Source organism: Melanaphis sacchari, unplaced genomic scaffold (genome assembly GCF_002803265.2).
Source record: "Melanaphis sacchari strain LSU unplaced genomic scaffold, SCAv2.0 Contig76_pilon_pilon, whole genome shotgun sequence".
Lineage (NCBI taxonomy): Eukaryota > Metazoa > Arthropoda > Insecta > Hemiptera > Aphididae > Melanaphis > Melanaphis sacchari.
The window spans coordinates 1,099,906-1,123,907 of NW_020271544.1; the positions used below are offsets into that span (position 1 = coordinate 1,099,906).

At 27.4% G+C, this 24,002-nt stretch overlaps 4 protein-coding genes across 5 annotated transcripts; 2 read left to right on the forward strand and 2 right to left on the reverse strand.

The window, feature by feature from the left end:
• The first annotated feature begins 229 nt into the window (after positions 1-229).
• On the forward strand, positions 230-2,938 carry LOC112601231 (heat shock 70 kDa protein 4). The gene has a single exon (XM_025348717.1). It carries the CDS (start codon positions 492-494, stop codon positions 2,850-2,852), a length of 2,361 nt encoding a protein of 786 aa, XP_025204502.1. The 5' UTR covers positions 230-491; the 3' UTR covers positions 2,853-2,938.
• Positions 2,939-6,532: 3,594 nt separating this feature from the next.
• Positions 6,533-9,706, reverse strand: LOC112601217 (eukaryotic translation initiation factor 5A). Its single transcript, XM_025348697.1, has 5 exons — positions 9,562-9,706; positions 9,236-9,357; positions 8,847-9,014; positions 7,922-8,056; positions 6,533-6,850 (listed from the first exon to the last, which is right to left on the reverse strand). The coding sequence occupies exons 2-5, from the start codon at positions 9,341-9,343 to the stop codon at positions 6,779-6,781; spliced, it is 483 nt and encodes a 160-aa protein (XP_025204482.1). The 5' UTR covers positions 9,344-9,357; positions 9,562-9,706; the 3' UTR covers positions 6,533-6,778.
• A 1,901-nt stretch (positions 9,707-11,607) lies between these two features.
• Positions 11,608-14,852, reverse strand: LOC112601225 (protein angel homolog 2). 2 transcript variants are annotated; one of them, XM_025348710.1, is made up of 9 exons: positions 14,591-14,852; positions 14,463-14,526; positions 14,249-14,408; positions 12,951-13,017; positions 12,561-12,858; positions 12,186-12,477; positions 12,021-12,079; positions 11,823-11,936; positions 11,608-11,761 (listed from the first exon to the last, which is right to left on the reverse strand). In XM_025348710.1, exons 1-9 carry the CDS (start codon positions 14,703-14,705, stop codon positions 11,623-11,625), a joined length of 1,308 nt encoding a protein of 435 aa, XP_025204495.1. In that variant the 5' UTR covers positions 14,706-14,852; the 3' UTR covers positions 11,608-11,622. The 2 variants fall into 2 exon arrangements, with proteins under 2 accessions (XP_025204495.1, XP_025204496.1); XM_025348711.1 differs by having other exon boundaries at positions 14,463-14,543; positions 14,591-14,851.
• A 2,377-nt stretch (positions 14,853-17,229) lies between these two features.
• Positions 17,230-23,705, forward strand: LOC112601237 (segment polarity protein dishevelled homolog DVL-3). Its single transcript, XM_025348724.1, has 12 exons — positions 17,230-17,728; positions 19,575-19,644; positions 19,781-19,872; positions 20,044-20,357; positions 21,553-21,802; positions 21,967-22,095; positions 22,214-22,341; positions 22,401-22,487; positions 22,568-22,723; positions 22,791-22,961; positions 23,031-23,204; positions 23,302-23,705. Exons 1-12 carry the CDS (start codon positions 17,568-17,570, stop codon positions 23,544-23,546), a joined length of 1,977 nt encoding a protein of 658 aa, XP_025204509.1. The 5' UTR covers positions 17,230-17,567; the 3' UTR covers positions 23,547-23,705.
• The last annotated feature ends 297 nt before the right edge of the window (positions 23,706-24,002 follow it).

A 24,002-nucleotide genomic window follows, 5' to 3' on the forward strand; every position in this document is an offset into this window, starting at 1 on the left:
AAATTTTTTTAATTAGAAAATTTAAAAAATTTAAAAATATTTTAAGCCAAATTACGTCAAATTTGATGGTTTTAATTAATATGCATCGATGGTTTTTGTTTCAATATATTACTATCGTATTTGTGTAATTTATTTTTCATTATCCATTGGCGGGACGTTTGCCTCCCTGCGTCGAAGCGACTATATGGGTCGTACAATACATCCCCACCATCCGGCACAAAACTGTTTGTCATCCGACGAGTAGAACGTTCTAGAACATTCCCTGATCGATTCACGTTTGCCGGCTCTACGAATCGCGTGTGCTGTGCCAAGCATTCCGTCGGCTTACCTGGTTATCAATTCATTCTTTTTTCGACCGCGTTCAAAGTACCGCGAATTGTTCAAAAGCTGTTCGTTTTTTTTTTTTTTGTGTTTCTCATAAACGACGCGCACACACCTACCGATCGACACATCCACGTGATAATTCCTTACCTAACAATTTCCACTAGTCAATGGCAGCAATGTCCGTAATAGGTATAGACTTCGGAAATGAATCGTGTTATGTGGCCGTGGCCCGTGCCGGCGGCATCGAAACGATCGCCAACGATTACAGTCTGCGAGCAACACCGTCGTGCGTGGCCTTCAGTCCCAGGAACCGCATCATCGGTGTGGCCGCCAAGAATCAAATGGTCACCAACATGAAGAACACCGTGTACGGTTTCAAGCGATTGCTAGGCCGGTCCATTGACGACCCGTTCGTCAAACAAGAGCTCAAGCACCTGCAGTTCGGCGTGGTCAAGTGCGACAACAACAAGATAGGTATTAACGTCAACTATCTTAATGAACAACAGACATTCAGCGTGGAGCAGATCACTGGCATGTTACTGACCAAACTCAAAGAGATATCTGAGTTATCGCTCAAGACCAAGGTAAACGATTGTGTCATTTCAGTTCCTTCTTATTTTACAAATGCTGAGCGCAAGGCACTGCTTGACTCTGCGTCCATTGCTGGACTCAACGTCCTGCGCCTGTTCAACGAAACCTCTGCAACAGCACTGTCCTATGGTATCTACAAACAAGATCTTCCTAATCCCGAAGAAAAGCCACGTAATGTTGTATTTGTTGACTGCGGATACACTTCCCTTCAAGTTTTCATATGTGCATTTAACAAAGGCAAGCTGAAAATGTTGGCCAGTACATTTGACTCTCAATTGGGTGGTAGAGAATTTGATTATATTCTAGCCGAACATTTCAGTAAAGACTTCAAGTCCCGTTATAATATTGATCCAAGAACTAATGCCAGGGCTTTTTTGAGATTATTAACAGAAGTCGAAAAGATAAAGAAACAGATGTCTGCTAATTCCACCAAATTACCAATGAACATTGAGTGTTTCATGGATGACAAAGATGTGCATGCGGATATTAAAAGATCAGAATTTGAAGAACTAGCCATGCATTTGTTCAATAGAGTTGAGACCACATTAGAACAGTGCCTTAAGGATTCCAAGCTGAGTAAAGATGACATTTATTCTGTGGAAATTGTTGGAGGCTCCAGTCGTATTCCATACATTAAGAACCTAATAGAAAAAATTTTTGGCAAAACACCTAGTACTACTTTGAACCAAGATGAAGCTGTGGCGCGAGGATGTGCTTTACAATGTGCAATGCTTTCACCAGCTGTACGAGTAAGAGATTTCAGTGTTACTGATATTCAAAGTTTTCCTATTGAACTCTTATGGGATCCAGCTGATAACTCTGATGAAGGCCGTGCAGAAGTTTTCCCCAAAAATCATGCTGTTCCTTTTTCAAAAATGTTGTCATTCTATAGATTAGCTCCATTTACTGTAAAAGCTCATTACTCTGGTCCTATTCCTTATGCAGATAGTTATATTGGTCAATTCACTGTTCGTGATGTCAAACCTACAGCTGATGGGGCTAGTCAAAAAGTCAAAGTAAAAGCCAGGATTAATTTACATGGTATATTTAGCATAAGTAGTGCTACACTTTTAGAGAAAGCTGAATTACTGGAAGAAACTCCACCTTCTGAACCTATGGAACCAAATGAGAACGAGCCCCAGCCAACTGAACCTGAAGAGAAGAAAGAAGAAAAGAAAAAATCTGTTACAAAAACCATTGATTTGCGTATTGAATCTTTGACTCATGGATATTCGACTATGGATTTAAATAATTATATTGAGCAAGAAGGTAAAATGGTTGCATCTGATCGTCAAGAAAAAGAAAGAATTGATGTTCGTAATAGCCTTGAAGAATACATTTATGACATGAGAAGTAGAGTTTCTAGTGAAGAGGATTTAGCTTCCTATATAGTTGATGCTGATAAACAAAAAATTGTTCAACAATTGGAAGAACTGGAAACTTGGTTATACGAAGAAGGTGAAGAATGTATTAAAAATATTTACTCAGAGAAATTGGATTTGTTAAAAATGGTTGGTGAACCCATCAAGAGACGTAAAGTAGAGTATACAACTTTCCCATCTATTAAAGATCAAGCTGTCCAATTAATTTCAAAAGCTGAAAGAGATATTGATGCATTTCACAAAGGAAGTGAGCAGTTCAACCACTTAGACAGCGCTGAAGTTGATAAGTTGGCTGAAACTCTTAATAATGCTAAAAGTTGGTTGGAAGAAAAGACAGCCAAAGTAATTGCATCTCCATTATACAAAGACATTCCGATCAAGTTAGATGAATTTGTTAGAGAGAAACATAGTATAGAAGAAAGTATAAACAAAGTTTTATACAAACCAAAGCCTGCACCACCTAAAGTGGAACCCCCACCACCAAAGGAAGAAGAAAAAAAAGAACCTGAACCAATGGAAACTGAACAACCAGTTGAAAATGGTAAAGACGCTTAAGAATGTTACTTTTAACACTTTTTTTTTTTCTATTGTTTAATATGTTTAATTTTTTTTATTTCAAAACTATGCCACCTTTATATTTATATGTTTGTATTCACAAATATGAAATAATTTTGTAAGCAACATTATGTATTACAGTTTAATAGATGGAAAAAACAAATTTACTAGAACAATATAGGAATATTATGTTTCATTATTTTTCCTGCTCCTGTGTTAACTATTAATTTATTAACAAACTTTGATTAAAAAAAGTAAAACATTGTTTATCACGTTTATTGGTAATTAATAAACTTTATTAATCTGTCTAATATCACCGTTGTTCGCAGTTGATGTACCTTAGTTAAAATTAATACATTAATATTTGAAGTATTTTTAAATCTTATAAGTATTTTATTAACTGTGTCCCATTTTACTGAATGTATAATTAAATATAATCATTTTATTCCTGGTTATTAATGTCATTTTAATATTTTGTGTTGGTTCTTATTTTCCAATAAATATATTATGTTTACATGAACTAAATCATAATAATTACTAGTTTTCATTATTATGTATTGAGAATGGCATGTATGTTGTGGTCTTTATACATCTATACATCATACTAAAGTCAAAATATGATATATTTTTATCGAATTCTTAAATCCTATTTTTGTAATGATGACTAGCATAGATTAAATATACTTTTTATGTATACTTAATCTATGTGACCAGGGACTCTTTAAAAAGTACTTAAATAAAAAAATTATTTGTTATTAAAACCTCATAAAACAGAAATGTAGAGTACTTTTACGTGGATACTGAATTCTACAAATCCAAATAAGGATATAATTGTTATTAACAATTTTTTAATAATTATTAAAGTAACCTACGCAAATCTAACTGTGGGCGTAGACAGTAAATAGATTGATATGATAAAAATAATATTACAGTTTTGAACAATTGAATTTAGGAATTTATTTGTATTTTGTGCTAAACATGGTCAACAGTTTATTTTAAACCTTTGTAATGATTAAACTGCAATCAATAATCATTATAATGTTATCTATTGAAACCTATAACCTAGGTTCTGGTTTTTTCCCCCATAAATAATTGAGATTTATCGCCCAACAATATTATTTAGTATTTACTGCATGTAAGCTGCACACCTGCAGACTGCAGTTTAAGTTCCAATATTAATATGCCAAACATACTATTCGCCATTCGGTAAATAACTATAAATATTAAATTATAGGATTGAATAAAAATCAATCGTAATTGTTGTGTTAATTTTGTAATGGGTAGGCAAAAGATAACTCTTTTACGACTTGTTATTTTTTTCGTCAATTGAATTTATCTGAACTGTATATTTTTTCTTTTCATATTATGTAATTTAATTAAACTATTCTAACACGTGCTTAGGCTTTAAGAGGTACCTAAATATTACAATATTTATATTTAGTATTATTGCATGTGAAATGTAAGGTAAAATTTTTTTATAAACAAATAGGTCAGCAGCAGTAATCATACAAATTTGGTCGGTGTACAAACATAGATGATTTAATACTATTAAATAAAAATATTTTAATGATTTATGGCCGTATATAAAATACAGAAAAATAAATTATACAATAATAATAGTATACCATTAGTCATCGCCTCGATCGGTGGGATGCGGACCACGTATTATAATATTTGCAAAGTCGTGGGCGGGCGTTAATATTAGATGCATGGCAATTGGCGACTGACTACTGAACGCAAAAAACAAAATTCATTTACATTCCCACAATCCAACCTTCTTCCGCTCGATGTTCTAACGGGTATTGTAAAAAAGAATCCAAATTCGTCAGTATACCCACTCGTAGAATAACTCCAATAGTGCGATTACGCTGAAGCTTGAAGTCGAGTATTTGCATGATATCGTTGTTCTAAAATAACAAATTGTATTGATTTAACACGTTACAATAGTAAATTCCGACTAAAAACGTAAAACATTTAAAATTTTTTATATCCACATTAGATTACGATCAATTAATAATTAATTCATATTAATTATGATAGATGGTAATATCAATATGTACACAAATTCTTATTAACAATTAATATTGGCCACCTTCTATTATATACATAATCGTAGCTACTAGCTAGGATTTTAAGGGGGGAGGGGGCAGGTTGATGACCTTATTTTTTTTTTTTCTTTTTCGATTTTTTAGTAAAACTTATACGTTTGATAGGTATAAGAAATAGAATTTAATTTGAGTCGCGGGGAATGCCCCTCAAGCTACATCCATGATTATGTGTGTTTGTAAAATTGTAGTAGGAATTATAAAAATTCATTTTTTAACATGATTTTGGGCTGGGTGACACTGAATATCACTACTTATTATGTTACCTTACAAATTACAATTAGTAATTATTAGGTATAATAATAGGTACTTCATAATAAACAATGATATATTATAACTTAAAATTTTAGGTATCCTACTTAAAATATTTAAAAGGCTAAAATGTAGAACTAACAATATACTATAAGTGATTATATAATTATAATTATGCTGGGGTTAAGAGGTTTCAAAATTTAGTACCCTTTGTAAATGTATATGCAGATCAATTAAATGAAAACGGGTGAAAAAAAACACAAAAGAAATCAAAAAAATTTTCTTTTAAGATTTTGAAAGTGATAGGATACAAAAATTTTTTTAAAATTACTTGACAAACAATAAGCTAAAAAGAGATAGCTTAGTAATATCCTCATAAGTAGTTTAAAAAGATAAAAATATCCTAGACATTATACAAATTATAATAGCTGATATAATTTTACTAACAAGTAAAAGTTTTATTTTGTTAATAATTAGTAATTATTAATTTATATATATATAAATGCAATTCGTTCCTAATAAAATATTGATTTATTATTTTAATATTTTTTTTAGCAAAAAAAATTAAGTATTTAAGTAAAGAATTTAGGTACATGATAAATATTATATATACAAGTTTTGATGTTAAATTAATACTAAAATAATTTTAATATATTTTAGCACTTTATTCTTAGCTTACTATGAATGTACCATAATATTATCAGTTTATTCTTATATACCATAACTAGATTACATAATAATACATTATAATTTATAACCTTCAGAGTGAAGTCTTAAATCTCATTAAAAATATTTAAATTTCAATAAATAATCTACAAGTTTTATCAGTAATCAATAATTTGTAATATTAAAATTCATATTGTGAATACTATTTAATTTTAAAAATTTAATCAACACTTCAAAAGATTTTAGTTTAATAGGTAGTGCCATATTGGATTTTAAATTTCTATTTCATTTATACATAATTAAATATCCAGTTATTATTTATTAACATAAGGTTTTAAAAATACTAAATTGAATATATTGAAACTACTGTTTTAATTTATTGATCTTCCACTTTTGAAAATATATTTGAATTAATATTAAAAGTTATGTAATTAATTATTTAATATTTAAAACTTATAAATTATTTGTTAGCAAATTCAAACTGAGTATTAACTTTTATAAAGTAAAAAAAAAATGTTTCTTTAATAAGAATTATTAATGAATGAGGAAGGAAAAAGGAAAACAATAAAATGTAACTACAATTCAATAATTAACATTAGTGACTTGGTTGTTTATATTTCAAAATCTGGTTCAACCCATAGTTCATACTTTAACAACTTTTTAAAAAGTAAAAACAATGTTTATTTTCCTTTGATATAAATACCTTAATCTTTTAATCATAGTGTAAATAATCTGAAGACTGATAGATTGTTTAATTACATTATTAAAACAGTTTACAAGTAATTATCATTTTCCTAGGGTTTAATAATTAAAAAGAGAATTTGAAAATTTAGCCACTAAGAAAAAAAAATAATATATTAAAAGAAATGTTCTGCTCGTATGACATTTGGTCATTTGTGAGCATTATTTGTCCAAAGCAGTGTTTGTCTTAATGGCAATCACACATTCTTCACCACAGGATTTCAAGACAGTACACTGAAATCAAAGAATATACATTATTAATAAAAAATTCATAACATATACTTAGAAAATTATTAACAATTAACTTTTTTTTTTAACATATTCATTTTATTTTACATTTACAATAAGTACAATAGAGGAGTTAACATTAGAGGGCTTAGTTGGCTTGATTGAAGAAGCTATTCAATAGTACTTCATGGTGTGGGTAGTAGTGGTTAGTCAACTAGAAAGTCAAGGCACCAGCTACGCATTAAACGTCAGTTAGGGTCACCATGAGAAGGGTTTGTTGGCGAGTTGCTAATTAATTTAAGATGAAAGCATTTGTATGGAATTCTAACGTTTTTAACAGTAAGAATAAAGAGATCACTATGGAAAGTATTAATCGATACATAAATAGGAACTTTGGTTATTTGTTAGAGGCATTTGGATTCTGTTTATATTTGAGTCTTTAGCTGATCCTCAGAGTTGGATTTCATAGAACCAAATAAGTTTGAGAAATAGCTTGAATATAAAAATTATATTATAAAGTGTAACATGTTTTGACGAGAGGGGGCAAGCTATCTTTGACGATTGTTGAGAACTAATTATTTAATGTTTGTGGGCAGTCTACGCGAGTCAGCTATGTAAGTATAAACCTAGGTAATAAATATTTAGGGCGATTGTAGAGGTTGGTAGTCAAGTGTGATAGAGGACAGTTTATGGGTTCAAATGTAAATGCAAGTGAACGGATTGGATTCACTGAGTTTGAATCCTCACACTTTGTATTATGCTGAGAACATATCAAGGTAGGTTTGAATCCTATAAAATGCATCAAGAGGGCCTTGATGGAGGGTTAAGATGACTAAGTGAAGTCATCAGTGGTGATACAGTTGGTGGTGGGTTGATCTGATGTGTACAGATTAAAAAACAAGAGAAGTACTGCTATAGCTCTAATAAGTGTCTCTGCAGATTAGTTTCTTTACAAGTCATTACAACATTTTGTTAACTATGCAATGTACCTCGAGAATGATAATTACTGAAGGCTACTTGTAAATAATAAATAGAATAAAATGATTTTGAACATGTGCAAAACGATTGTCTACTTACCAAAAGCTCTTTTCCAGCATCATATTCATTTTTCAATTGTACACCAATTTCAGCTTCAGGAATCTTTAAGTCTTCACGCAAATCACCATTATCAGACATCAAACATAAATAGCCATCATCTGATATGTCGGTCAACTAATTACAATAAAAGAATATATTTTAAAACACATTTTTTATATTGTAAACGTTAATAGTTGTTGAAATATATTAATTTTAGATTTTAAACTTGAATAGAAGGGAATATATTTTTGTGACAAGTTTAATAGTTTAACCAAGTAAGTAATCCTTGTGTTTTAACTTTATTTGAAGAACATTCAAATTTTAGCAAACTAAAGAAATTCTCAAAATATTTTATTACAGATGTTAGCTAGTTTAAAGTAATGTTTCAAATACATTAGATGTTTTAATATTTGAATAGTTTGACTTTAATCAAATATTTACTATTTAATTATTATATGTTTTCTTTTACTTATAATAAAAGTCACATGTAAAGATTTAATAATAATTGATTTTAATATTAACTGTAGAGAATGTGAAATAATCAATTACAAATAAAATACAATATTTTAAATTATTGCTAATACTAATGCCTTCCTTAAATATTAAACTTAACATTACACAAATCCAAAACTAAAAACTGTACATTACTTAAGTGTTTTTAAAATATTCAAATACAAAAATCATCTCTTTTAAATTCACTTATTTAAAACTTATCATTTAAATCAATTCTTAATAGATAATTTAAATATAAACAATGGTGAAATATCCTAAAAAAATTATTAAAATACATACATAAAAGAAAGCATTATTAAATGCTTCATTGATCACTTTTATAAGTTTTTAATTGTCCTAGTTTTATTTATATACTTAACCAACTATTAATATTAACACACAGCAGTTGAATTAATATGGAAAAATTAATTACCTGATAATCTTCACGTTTAACAAATGGAACATCCATGTTGTGAGTTGATGGGCATATATCTTCATATTTCTTACCAGAAAATATATCTAGGCCAACTAAATGGACTTTAGCGTGACCATGCTTACCAGTCTTAGATGTGGACATATCCACAATTTTGCACGGGCGAGCCTTTAAAACAATTTAAATCATATAAATAAATATTGTGGAAATAAAAAGCAGTATAATTAAGTGAAAGCATTACATGAGGTAAAAACTAATTTTGTTAATAAACGAATTTATTAAAAAAATTAATAAATAGCTTTTATAAAATAATTTAACAAATAAATCATTCACCCAGTAAATAAAAAAAATATATAATAATACATAGTTTGTGCGATGTTAAACATTACTTTTAACATAACGAAACCATTCTTTCGTAAAGCTGAACATTGCATGGGGTATGTGGTCGAAGCACCAGAATCTCCGGTATCAAAGTGAGTATCTTCAATGTCAGCCATTATTCAAATTAGAACTACAAAACACAAAGAACTCTAAATTACACAGTGTAAAATTCGTTTGAAAAATTATTCAGTCATGAACTGCAGTCAGCAGTATGTAAGTATTGATGACATCCTGTTAACAGAATTTAACCTAAAAAACCTCGTGAGATGATTTGTTTAACAAAACAATCAATTTACAGAAATAAACACGTAAGATGTTAATACGTTTTACTTACTTTGTTAACAAAACGAATAACAAAATGAACTATACTACTTAATAATATAAGTTAAAAAAAGAAGTACAAAAAAGCTTAGAATTCTTTTTTAATTCAAAAAAAGTACTGAGCCTTTAGTTTGGGCGACACAACAGCAAAAAAGAGACAAACGATAAGTCGGCGATATTTTGGTGTGATTACCACCACCAAAGAATCAACGATGTTTGTCATGGAATACAAACTATGCGTTCCCGCCAGTGTTCAAATAATTCTAACAATACCATATTACAAAATGTTAATTTTTTTTTTCAAATTTAATAATATACATTTTTTTAAATATAAACAGCTATCACATCTACATAGCTTATATATAAAAAAAAAAAAACATTTAAATTGGTTATATTTTAGTAATCAGATTTTTATTCTTGGTTATCAGCATCCGTGAAAAATATTTGTTCATTTAAAACGTAAAATAAATTAATAATTTGAAACTTGTATTACAAAATAATTAACAAATTTTCGTAATTTTATCGACAATTGAACTTCAAATGCTTATAAAAAAATTAATACAGGTCATTAGTATCTTTAAAAAGCAATAGTACCATTCAATTTATGATAAACATCACAATACTTTTATGCAGTTGTTTTTATTTAATGAAAAATTGTATTAATCTCAATAAAACATAAGTAAACTAAAAAATGAAATAATACCAAATGTCTTACAATAACATATAAACTTAACATTTTATAAGATTTTTTTATGTATGGAAAATACTATAATAAATATTTTTATAGTTATTAGTTTTACACACCTTAGAAATTAAAAATTTTCGTAAAAATTAAAGTTTTTTCCTATGAATTATTTTTTTTATAAATCAAATTTGTTAACATAAACAACTCTAAATGTTAAAAATAAAAATCATTTTTCTAAAATTTTTTTTATGCATACAAAATTTAAATGAATAATTTGTAAAATGATATCAATACTTATACATTTATTGCTTTGCCGAGAATCTAAAATTACAATAATTATTGCAAATTTAAGTATATTAGTAGTTTTTACTTACAATTTATAAAATACTATAAGATGGAGTGATTAAGCTAAATATTCTCTACTCCTAACTAAGTATTCTCAAACTTCAAATACAACTTTTTCCTATAAATACAGTATTGAACAAATCCCACAAATTTTATAACTACACAATATACACTAAAAATCCATACTTCAATCAAGAAGATACTTATCTGAAATTTGATTTTTATATACTGGAACACTTAAAAATAATATTTTACTTTAAAAAATGAAATTCAAAATATTTTTGTTAATTACACCATTAAAATGTTTTTAATTTTTTTAGTTTTTAAAAAATCTTGCAAATTAAAAACAAATAATGGTTTTATAAATTAGTAAACGCTTAGTAATCTGCAATTTTGTTGCTATTCTATTTATTGAGAGGACGTCATATTTGCATATGTTGTTTCGGTTTTACTAACTTACAACATAACAAATTTGTTAATTTTAGTTACAAAGTCATAAAGAAATTTATATTATCCAGGGAATTTTATGGAATTTTATTAAAAATACAGTTTTAAAGAGAGTTATAAGCATTTTTAAGCTCTAATATTTTACATAGCTTAAACTCACTTTAAAATGAAAATATCAATAAAAGCTGATGATATGCCTAGAATCTAGATAATATTCTTATCAATCCTATCTTTAAGATTTATAATAAGTTATTATAAAAGCTAACGGCTCAACATAAAATCTGCCAAATGCACATTTTTTTGTACATTAGTAAGACGGAGATAACACACACAGTTAAAATATACTCTTAATCATGAAAATAAAATTACAAATTCTTATAACAATTATTATTCAAGACAGCTTTAAAAAAAATATATTTTCTCTTTATGTATGATTTTAATTAATAATCAAACTCAAATAAAAAACAGTAATTAACTAAATACCACACATAAATAGGATTATTGTAATGAATAATTATGAAATAAATTCAGGGATTGTAAAACATATATATGAAAAATAAAAACAACATCACACACTGGAGATCCAGTTATAAAAAATCATTTTATTTGATAGCTAAATTTAGCAAACAGTGGTAGATGATCAGATGGAGATACTCTGTTTGGCATGGTCAATATTGGCTGGCATTCGACAACATTTGGAAGCTTCATAATTGTTTTCAGTTTTAAATTGTTATTGCTATAACCATTCATAAATTAAATTAATTGTTTTAAATGTCATAAATGTATTACTATCTTACGTGTAAAATATGTAATCTACAATAGTCCATCGGTCATGATAAGTGGAACAGCTATCATTGTTATTGTACACAGAAGAAAACTTAAGATTATGATACAGATTTCCAGTCCCTGATCTAAAAATATTTTTTTATTAAAATTAAATAAAATGTAAATTATAAATTTAAACTATTAAAATATTAAAAATTAAGTTTGAATACTTGAATTCTGACGAAGATGATGATAAAAGTTGATCATTTTTTTTTTCACTATGATGTAACTGCATTTCCCAAATAAATAAAATTTGAATAAATAAAAAATATAATATAATTTCTAAGTAATAATGAAATTATTTATTTATTTTTTAAATAATATATTTAAGTTACCTTTGAATAAAGACCGTCATTAATTTGTCGTTTATGATTATTTTTTTTTCTTAATTCTAAAACATCTGAATGTTGACTATATTCATTGATTCCCAAACTTTTTGGAATAAGTTCATTACCCATGTCACATCTTCCACTTTGATTATTTTGAGATCCAAGTGTGGGTTTATGTAACTTACTATAATATAGAGCACCATTAATTAAAAATTTATACACAGCAGTATTAGGTTCCAAGTTAAAATCTCCAGTCAATATTATTGGATGGTATTCAGGAATATTATAATCACCAACTCTACAAAAGTAATTAAAAAAATATAATGATTATTATTTATCAGAATCAAAATAAATAGTGAGAATTTACACTATGTTCTTTACCCTTTAAAAGAAACACGTTCAATTTCAGCTAGTAATAAATGAACTTGTGCCAATTTAATATCATGTCTTTTTTTGTTGTACAAAATATGTGTAGTTGAAATAATTATATTTTCTTCATCATATTTTCGGGGTGACAATCTCAACACAATACCAACATTGTCTCTATCTAATATATTTACTCCTGGTTGGTTGTATTCAACAGTAACCTTTTCTTTTAATGTAAACTTGTTATTTTTGTAATAAATTGCACATCCATCAGAATGAATACGAGTACGTTTTTTATAAACACCATTATATCCTAAATAGAAATAATTAAGTTTTATAAATTGATTTGATTGGCATTTATATCAAACTTCATTGTTTTTAGATTTGTTATAATAAATAATTTACCTAAATTTGATAATTGATCAAAAAACCAATTTAGATGAGATTCTTGAACTTCTTGAAAGCAAATGATCTGAAAAAAAATGTATAATTTAAGTTATGATTTTATGACAATTATTTTTAATACATTAAATATATTTATTTATTTTTATTAATTATCGGTAAATACATAAATTTATATAAATATATATTGTTGTTGTAATATAAATATATAATATTTTGTGTATTGATTTAAAGTTATTACAAATATATGTTTATGGTAAGTATTAGATTAATAATTTTTAATTTTTTAAAGAAGAACCTTTTATTTGTAATACTTGATACATCAAATATAAATTATAATAGCCTAATTACCACAATAACTTTGTGAAAATTAGTGGTATCATTATCATTTATATAAGGAAGGATAAAAGATTAAAATTTGCAACTTAGCATATAATTTTTAAATTTCTTATTAGTTATTATAAAATACATAAATTTTTTTTTATAAGTATCTTTTAAGAGGAAAATATACAATCACATGTTCTTTGACTTTGTGTAAAACATAACAAATTTTACATCTAGATTTAACTATTTAACTTTATTATTTTTAATCTTAAAGTGAATTGATCTATTATACAATTTAAAGGTAAAATTATTATCAAAGATTTCTTATAATCATATTTTGATATTTAAATTAGGAGGCAACATATGACTATTTCAAAATTAACAAAAAAATTACATTTTTGAAATATTCATAACTTGTTGTTTAAAATTTAAATGTCAATAAATTATTACATGAGACCAAAAATAATATTTTTACTTTTAAATGTTGTAAGAATAGGTTAATTTACAATAAAATTAAAATATATAATTCTGAATATAGATTAGCTATAATATGTATTTATCGGACAGAAAAAACACATTATGGTACAAAAGTGCCTTAAAAGGTTATGGAAATACTATTATATATGGTTAACCATATTATAAGGCAACAAAATATAATATAAATTTAATAAAATGTAACTATTTAATTTATTTACTTATTATTGCTAAATATTATGCACAAGAAATTTATATAACATTGTATTAATAATAATTTATACTGAAACATTTCAGTAACAGAAAAATGAATCATAAATTACTAACATTTTAATAAAGATATAAGATATGATTGGGGTGATGGCCTTTTTTGTCATTGATAAGAATTACTAGTGAATTGTCAATGTACATATGTTATGTGATATTATATATTTTTATGTATAACATAATAACTTATGAAAAAAATATAAAACTATGTCTTATAACTATAAAATAATACTTACATCTGCATTAAATTGTTTAATTTCGTTTAACAAAAGGTGTCTTCGATAGTTCCATTCCAACACTTTCCTATCTGACCAATCATATAGAAATGCATTTTTTTCTATTAAATCTTGAGCTAGTACATTATATGATAACAAACTAAAATTAAAAGTCTTGTACCTGTCTGAAAAATAAAAAAAAAGTTAAAAAATATTAAAGACTAATTGTTGTAACCTGTTATAATTTTGGTGATGCACCAAAGGTCTAATGTAATTCATGTAGTCCTTCATGTTAAAGTCTGAAAAATTTTTATTTCTAAATGAGATAGTAGATAAATGTTTTTAAAAATAATAGAAGCTTACTGCATGATTGTTGTGGAAATACGGCAGGCAAAATTAGTAACTGGATATAAACGACACAACAGACATATTTTATTAAATTTGTTGGTGATATACATAAAAGTAACAAGAATAACATAAATACTATAATAAAAATACTTGAATGATCAAATTTGTCATGGATACTTCAATAAAATTTTATGATGATAGTTAATAACTACAGACTATAACTGTTATAAATTAATTTAATGAACATAGAGCTTATAAATAATTAACTAATGTAAAAGTATAACTAAAAACTAAAGTTAATAGTTAGTAGCTTAATTATTTTGATATCTATTGTAGAATATACTGTACAAAATAAATAAAATATTTAAGATTATCAATTAGCTATTTGTCCATTGGTTGTGTGATAACTGATAATAATAAAAACTGATAAAAACCAAATTAGTCCGCGTATTATGAACCATGATTAAATTATTATTCCTTAGAAAAACCAAATGGCAAATATAAGTATTTTTTTTAGACTGATTCTTATTGTAATAGTGTACATGAAATTATTGAAATTCAAATATCCGGATTTATAAATTTGTTTTTTTTTTCTGATACTAATAAATAATAATCATTTTTAATTTAATGTAAAAAAATATTGAAAATAATAATACCACTTAGTAGTTACTTTTTATTTTCAATTGGATAACAAATTTTTTGGATGATCTGTGAAATTAGGACATCGAAAATCGGTATATACCCATTACTAGTGGTGTTGGTATATTACTAACATGAATATTCGGATTCCAAATAATTTCCAATACTATTCAAATAATCCGGATCCGGATATCCGAATCTGAATAATATCCAAATTATCTGAATAATCTGGATATTTAAAACTTGTTGCTTAATAATTAAAAATATAAATATTTGTTATTTAATTTATAGGTTTTAGACTGTGTTTTATTTAAGTCGATAAAACTTAAAATAATAGTTTGATTCAAATTTTACGCCCCTAGAAAATTTGAATTATTCGGATTAGGTATTCGGTTATTAAATTTTGAATACGGATTTTTGATATCACTACTAGAATTACTTTAATTCTAATTACTCGTACATGTTGTCCATGTTATAAGATTATTGAAACTTACTCAGTGCCGCATTAAGAAATTTTATGATTCGTCACAAAAAATAGTTGGCGTCCCCCTAAAGTGTATACACACGGAAAATATAGGAAATAAATTAATATTTAAGATTTTGAACAAAAAAAAAAAGAATAACGAGTGCTTTTTTTTTAAAAAAAATGTTAAATAATTGCAAATTGCATGATCTCCCTCCGCAAAGACATATTTGAATGTATGTCACTTGAACTCAGCTTATTATTTATTAGTTTATTACATAACTTGTTTTTTGTGTTTTAACAAAGTTTGTTCACGATTTTGATATCCACTTAAATTTTTTTTTATTCCAATCATAATTAAAATAATTAAAAACAAACATTGAAATATAATAATCTATAGCGTCAAGCAGTAAAAGAAATAATACGTAATCACATTGGCATCATTCACAAGTTAGGTGCTGTGGCTCGAAACGATCGAGTTTGTTGACTATTAACCAGCCCCTAAAATATTCAGATTTTCATACTACAACACATGATTCCGAATCTGCCAAATCTAAATAAATTTATTTATCCAAAAATGCATAATACAAATTAAATAGCAATATTTATAAATATATTATTTTATAACTGTGAACAAAATTAAATTATAATTAATTTACTAAGTGTTTCTTAAGGGACTTAGTTCTTTAAAATAATTTTAATTTCTCAAGTCAACTCTGAGCTCTGGTTTACTCTTGAATATTATTATTTTATAGTACATCAAATCGGATTAGTAATTAGTAATCGCCAATCGATAATAGTTACGTCTTAGTACCCTCCATTGGCTCCATTTATATTTTTTATTTTTATACTGAACAATCATATCAGCTTCTCATATTATGGATTTATAAAATGTATTTAGTCCAAATTAAGTATACACACATCTATATATATATATATATACATAAAAAAAATAATAAAATAAAATTTAATAAATATAATACGAGAGCCCGACGGCACGTTATGAATTTTCGAACCCCTTCAAGACGTCTAAATTCCCCCGACATGACCGCGGTACAAGACAGTTTGACATCCCACTGACGAGATTACTCGAATCGTTAACGAATGCGATCGAAGACTACCGTAATCAGCATCACTTCACTATGATTAATAATCTAAAGTTTAGATCGTACAATTTACGAGATCATGTACCTCCCGGATCCCATTTCCTATTCTCTGCACGACGTTCAATTCAATTCAGCCGCGAGTAGTAAGTCGTAGACCCAGCCGTAATAAATTGGTAGGCAAGGCAACATGGCGGGCCGGTCGAGCGCGGTTGACTCGGCGGCAGTCCGTACCCGTCGACGACGGCGATCGCAATTGCTTTCGAGTTTCGACTCTTCGCCGGAGTCGGCTAATCAATTCCGGCGGCGCGCGGCGACTCGCGGACCGCATACCGGGAGCAGCACAGCCGCGTCGGTGGGGGTTGACGGTGCCGACTGCCGACTGCAGCTGTGGGCGCGGTTGCGGGTCGTGGGAGGGGGGTTAGGTCCAGAGCTCCCAGTGCTTTATTAAAGATTATTTATGTGTCGTCGACCGTCGTTCCCGTCCCGTCCGTCTTCCCGTTCGTTCGTGCGTGCGTGTGCTTGTGCGTTGTTCGCTCCGAGTGAAAACACAACAATAACAAACGAGACGTCGTGTGCTCGCCGTTCCCGGGTGCGGATCGGGCTGCTCGATCGCGTTTTATGATGGCGCCGCGAACGACGATTTACGTACACGGGCCAAAGTCGACCGCGGTGGATCTGCGCTGATAACGCCGCCGAGTGCGTGTGTCGTGTGTGTTTGTGCGTTGCGAGTGTGTGCGCGTGTGTGCGTTTGCTGCGTATTGCGGTCCGGGTCCGCGGACCGACAATGGAAGAGACCAAAGTGATCTATCACATCGATGACGAGGACACGCCGTACCTCGTCAAGCTGCCGATTGCGGCTGACAAGGTTACGTTAGCCGATTTCAAAAACGTCCTCAATCGGCCCAACTACAAGTTTTTCTTCAAGTCTATGGACGACGACTTTGGGTCAGTGATAAGGACCAACCGTGTTATTGTTGCTTTGCTAGTCGTTTAATGAGCGCTGACCGTCACAATTGTATAATATAATAGTAGTATTATTTCACTACTCTATATTTGACGATTTCTCCGTCATTATAATCCATTATCGTGATACCCATCCTACGAATAGTTGCCAATACTCTGTTAAAAATTCTACTCAGTGTTTCGGCTTTGGTTAAGTCATACTTATGTTTTTTTGTGTGAACTACTGTACTTGCCATAACAAAACATCGGCGACCAGAATTACAATCCCCCATTCCTAATTTGTTTTATGAAAAAAATCTTGCATTTTTTTTTCTTACTTAGGTTTCTCAACCTTATCACTAAAGCTGGGAACAAATTAATTAGAAAGCTACTTTTAAAGTAAAAGTTCTCACCTAACTGGTTGGTTTTAATTGACTATAACTTATAAACCTAATGAGTTGAATTCATTATTTATAGTTATCTAATCTATTGTGTTTAAGACAAAAAATGACTTGTTATTTTCATGAAAATTTTTTTACTTCAAAATTCTCAATACTTTGAGAACATGAAACATAAAACTGTTATATGCCAACTGAATAGTATTTGATAACGAATATTTAGTAATTTTTGATAATAGATTAATACATTATACTATTATTTTCTATTAGTCCCTTATATTGTAAAGCATGGTTAATACCACAGTTATGTATTATGATATTTAAAATATTTATTTAGAACCGAAATACTCATTTAATAAAGTATTTGAACAAATAAATTCTTAAATAGTTATTTTTACCAATTAACTACTAAGTTAGAATTTGGGAAATTGCAGGATTTAATTTATATTTTAACTTATTCTTTATGTTATTGTAATTTAACTTAAGTCTTGTTAAAAAAATTAAAAACTATCCAGTTTTGTGTTATACAAGTACAGTTAAACTTCTTCAACTTGAAATCATCAATACTTCAAACTTTTTCTCTGGTCCTTAGAATTTCCTATTTAAACAAAGTCAAAAAATTTTGTTTAACTTGAATATGTTTGTGGATAACTCGAAGTTTTGAGTTTTATTAAAATTATAAAATTGTGATATTTCCCTCATATGCCTATGTGTATATTTTAATATCAAAAATAAGATCATTACTTATTAGTGTTATTGTTACTGATAAGTGGTTTAGAACGATTCACTACAAACATTGCGATCAACAGCAAAACTCAAACAAAAATAAATACCTTTTTTAAATAATTTTCTAACCTCATTGTTTATGCATACATACCTTTTTAAAATTACATATAAATAATTCATATTCATGTATAAATAACCTAGAAAATATTTTTTATTGCATTACTTTATTTATAATAAATACATAGGAATTAATATAATTTGTACTGCATTAAAAGTTTTTACTTTGGATAATTCAAACTTTTTTCTGGTCCCTTCAACTTCAACTGTAATTAAGTAGCACTGAGTTCTATATAATAGGTATATAAAGGTTTAGCTGTTGAAATGTGATAGGAATCAAATTTATTTTTATAGTTTTATCACTATTATAACATATGTAATCATTCCTGATTCATATTCCTGATTCCATCATTCACTATTATTCTTTATTATAAATTGTACTTAAATTATTTTATACAATTATTATTAAGCCTTTGAAATTGAAATTATTTGATTTATTACACAATTTATTTGATTTACGTTTACTGAAATAAAAAATTAATACTTACACTTACTTACTATTAAAATTTATTTTTAGTAGATCTTAGTAGTTTTTTTTATTTTTACTGTTTAATAATTATTATACATCTATGTTTATTTCACTGACTTTTTCTTAAATTTTATTCCAGAGTGGTGAAAGAAGAAATTGTTGAAGATGATTCTCCATTACCATGCTTTAATGGTCGTGTTGTTTCATGGGTAGGTTTATATTTAATTTTATCATTTGTTATTATTGTTATTTTGTAGGTACATATTGTTATAATTGATGTATTTAAATTTGTATACAAATATATTAATCTAGTTCTTAAAGTTCTTATTTTACATTTAATTTCAGTTGGTTGCTGCTGAAGGTAGTAATATTTCTGATGGAACATCCCAAGGCACTGATTCTGGGCATCATACACATAGGACACAAGGCGATAATCAGTTAGTATAATAAAAAATTATATACTTTTCTTGTATTTATTATATTTTACAAACAAAGTTATGTAATGCAATAAAAATATACTTAAAGTATTTATATATGTTTTTATGTATTTTTTTTTTTTAATTACCTATTACAATTTATTTAAATTGATCCTTATTTATAATTATTAGAGCTGGTAAAGCAGTATCTAGAATACATCAAGAAGATATTGGAACATGTACTGATACAGAATCATCAATATCAAGTTCAATACGTCCTGGACATCATCACATGCCTCGTGAAAATCACCATCGGTTAGCAAATCCAAAGTTTCTTAAATATAATGGGTTAGGTATGAATGGCCATCCCAAACAACACAGACCTTATGGTTCATCGTCTATGCTGAGTTCAGAATTAGAAACTACAAGCTTTTTAGAATCAGATGAGGATGATGCTTCAAGTCGAATTACCACAACAACAGGTCGAGCTACTAACATTTCAAGTGGTAAATTATCATGATTTTTATTTTTTTTACAAATAATGTAATAATTATAAAAGATGGTTCTTTTATTAAAGAACACTCCTTATTCCAAAAACTATTATTTTTTTAAAACTTAATTTGTTGGTAAAATAAAACATTGAATCTTGGATATGTATTTAATTAGATTTAATTGTTTAAAGTTTATATGAGCAGAGTACAATGGCATAGGAATTTTAAACTTAAAATTTTTATTGATATTTATTACCTTTTAAATACTCTTATCAAATTTAATTGCATTTTATTTTGTTTTGAAATATTAAATTCTAAATTTGTGTTGTTATTTAAAAAAGTTAAAAACTTAAATAATGAAAAAAAATTTTGTTTGTAGTAGCTTTATGTAAACAAAATATTTTCAAATAAGATTAATATTGTTGTGCTTTAACAAGTTATGTGTATTTTTTCTATCAAAAAAATTTTTCAGTATAACAAAAATTCTTCATTTTTATATGATATAAATGTAGTATTTATTTAGTATGATAATATTTTTTATAAAATGAACATTTATTTGATCTATTTTATAAAATAGATACCCTTATTTTACGTTTTATGAATTTTTTAATTAATTACATTATTTTGATATAATAGTTAAAAATACAAAAATAATTTTAAAAAAGGCAAGCGATTATTGCACTGCTAGTAGATGTTGAGTAAATCACTATAAAGGATGTGTTAAATTTGAAGTACTAAATATTTTAAAAATTAGATATCAACTAGATTCAATATTCTACCAGGAACCACCTTTAAAGTTGAAAATCTAAGCTTTTTTACTATAAAACACACATTTAAATTTTATATTTGCATTTTAAATAAATAAAAATGGGTTTTAAAATACATAAAGTATGCAAAAAATAACGTTTTATAAATCTTTAGCTAATGCAGTAATGTTTATGCTTAGAATATAAATAACAACAATAATAATAAAGTAAACTGTCTTGAACTGAATCAAAATATATATAGAATATTATGTAATATATATCATATATGTTACAAATTTTCAAATAAAAATTTGATTTTAAGTATTTGCATCAAAATAATTAATTAAGAATACTTTATAATTAATATTAATTAATTAAAAAAGGTCAGACATGAGAAATTAATATATTTTTTTTAATTTTCACTTTAAGCATTGATCTTATTTTCAAAATTATTTTTTTTATAGAATGGCAGCGTTTAGCAGGTAGTGGTCGTCGTCGAACTCAACAACGACGCAAACGTCACCAAAGACCTGCTGGTCCAGGAGGAATGTGTCGTACATCTTCATTTTCATCAGTTACCGACTCTAGCATGTCATTGAATATTATTACTGTGACTTTAAATATGGATTCTGTTAACTTTTTGGGAATATCTATTGTTGGACAAAGTAATAATGGTGGAGATGGTGGCATTTATGTCGGATCTATCATGAAAGGGTAAAATTTAAAAATTATTAAATAATTAATGCTTATTATTTATTATTTAGTAAATTTTCTTAAATTTTAAATAGTAAACAGGAAAAAAGATACTTATAAATGTCGGAAAATTATAATATGGTATTAATTATTAATCCATAATACACTGTTTATTTTAATTTTAGTGGTGCAGTAGCTCTGGATGGTAGAATTGAACCTGGTGATATGATATTACAAGTTAATGATATAAATTTTGAAAATATGTCAAATGATCAAGCTGTTCGTGTCTTAAGAGATGTGGTGCAAACTCCTGGGTAAATAAATAACATTACTACATTAATAAATTACATTTGTGATATAATACAATTAATTTCTACTTTTTCTTACATAAAATATGAATAAAATTTGTAATATGTTTGTATTATGGTTTAGGCCAATTAAATTAGTTGTTGCAAAATGTTGGGATCCAAATCCAAAATCATATTTCACTATTCCTCGAACTGAACCTGTTCGACCTATTGATCCTGGTGCATGGGTAGCTCATACTGCTGCAATGAGAGGTATAATATTATACTATATTGTTTATATTTAAAGGCATTTTATTGATTTATAATTTTAGGCGAAACTTATCCTTTACGGCCACCATCTGTATCAACAGTTACATCCACTAGTTCTTCTCTAGTGTCAACCATGGCAGAAACAGAAAGTGTGTTAATGATTTTATCTTTGTTTTTTATTTTGACTTTAATTAAAAACATTATTAATCTTTTTTTTTTTTTTTTGCAGTAAATGCTGTTTCAACTAGTGCATTCAAAGATCTTCAGTTAGACGTTCGTACCACTGATATGTTGAGTATTGTTAGAGCTATGGCTAGACTTGATTCGGGTTTAGAGATCAGGGATAGAATGTGGCTTAAAATTGTTATTCCTAACTCTTTCATTGGTTTGTAGAATTATAAAATGTTAAATTAAACTGTTTAGTTTACTTAATAATAAATATTTTATTTTAGGTGTTGATGTAGTTGAATGGTTAGAGACACATGTCGATGGATTTCAGGATCGTAGAGAAGCAAGGAAATATGCATCACACATGCTCAAAGCTGGTTATATCAAACATACTGTTAATAAAACCACATTTTCTGAACAATGTTATTACGTTTTTGGTGACTTACTCTCTGCAGGTATATTTTTATTATAAATATTTTATTACTGATTAAATGCTGTAGCAATAAATTAAATGTTTAATTTAGGTATGGAACAAATAAAAATAGAAGGTGAACCAACTGATAATGTTGGTGTTACTAGTCGAGGTGCTTGGGATATGCCATACTCGGGAACTTTTAATCCAAATTCTTCACCAATGCCATTTAATTACCCGGGTGAACCTCCACGTTATTTGTTTGATAAAGATGAAAGTGGTTCAGGTAATTTTTATTTCATCCACAAAAATTATTGTATTTTGTTAAACATATTCTCTGTATTTATAGTTATCAATAATATATTTTATTATTTATTTTATAGGTGGTAGTAGGTCTGGTTCAGATGTAATGAAACAAAATATGATAGGGTTAGCCATGAGTGACCATAGTGGCGGTACAGCTCAACAGAATTCAGTTGCCGCTCCATCAACTGTAGATAAATCTAGTGGCTCAGAAAAATCTCAAGTGATGGCTCCACCAAATGTACCTACTGATCTTTCAGCTAGTCAACAATCATTCCGCATGGCAATGGGAAATCCTTGTGAGTTCTTTGTAGACGTAATGTAAATTTTGATTATAAAAACAGCGTAAATTAAAACAATTTATGTTAAGGATTTAAATTGTATAATATACACTAGTTTCAATGTTTTATTCGCATTTCTCCTTCATGTTTTTTAAAAAATTCAATAATAATTAAACATTATTTTCTCATTACAAATATATGATAAAAATAAATCAATATTGTTTATTATTGCCATGTTCAAGTTATATTTTTGTTTTTTTTTTTTTATAATTAATCTAGATAATTTTTATGTTCAATAAATTGAATATTAGTTTTTTAATTTTACTATATATTTTTTGTAGACAAAAGTTTTTAATGAATTCAATTGATTTTTTTTTTATTAAGATCTGTTTAATTGTATTTTATTTTTATTATGTTTATTTTTTGTAACAAAAACATAATTGAATTATTCTTATAGATAAATCAATAGATAAAAATTCTAACACCTTTTTTAAAATATT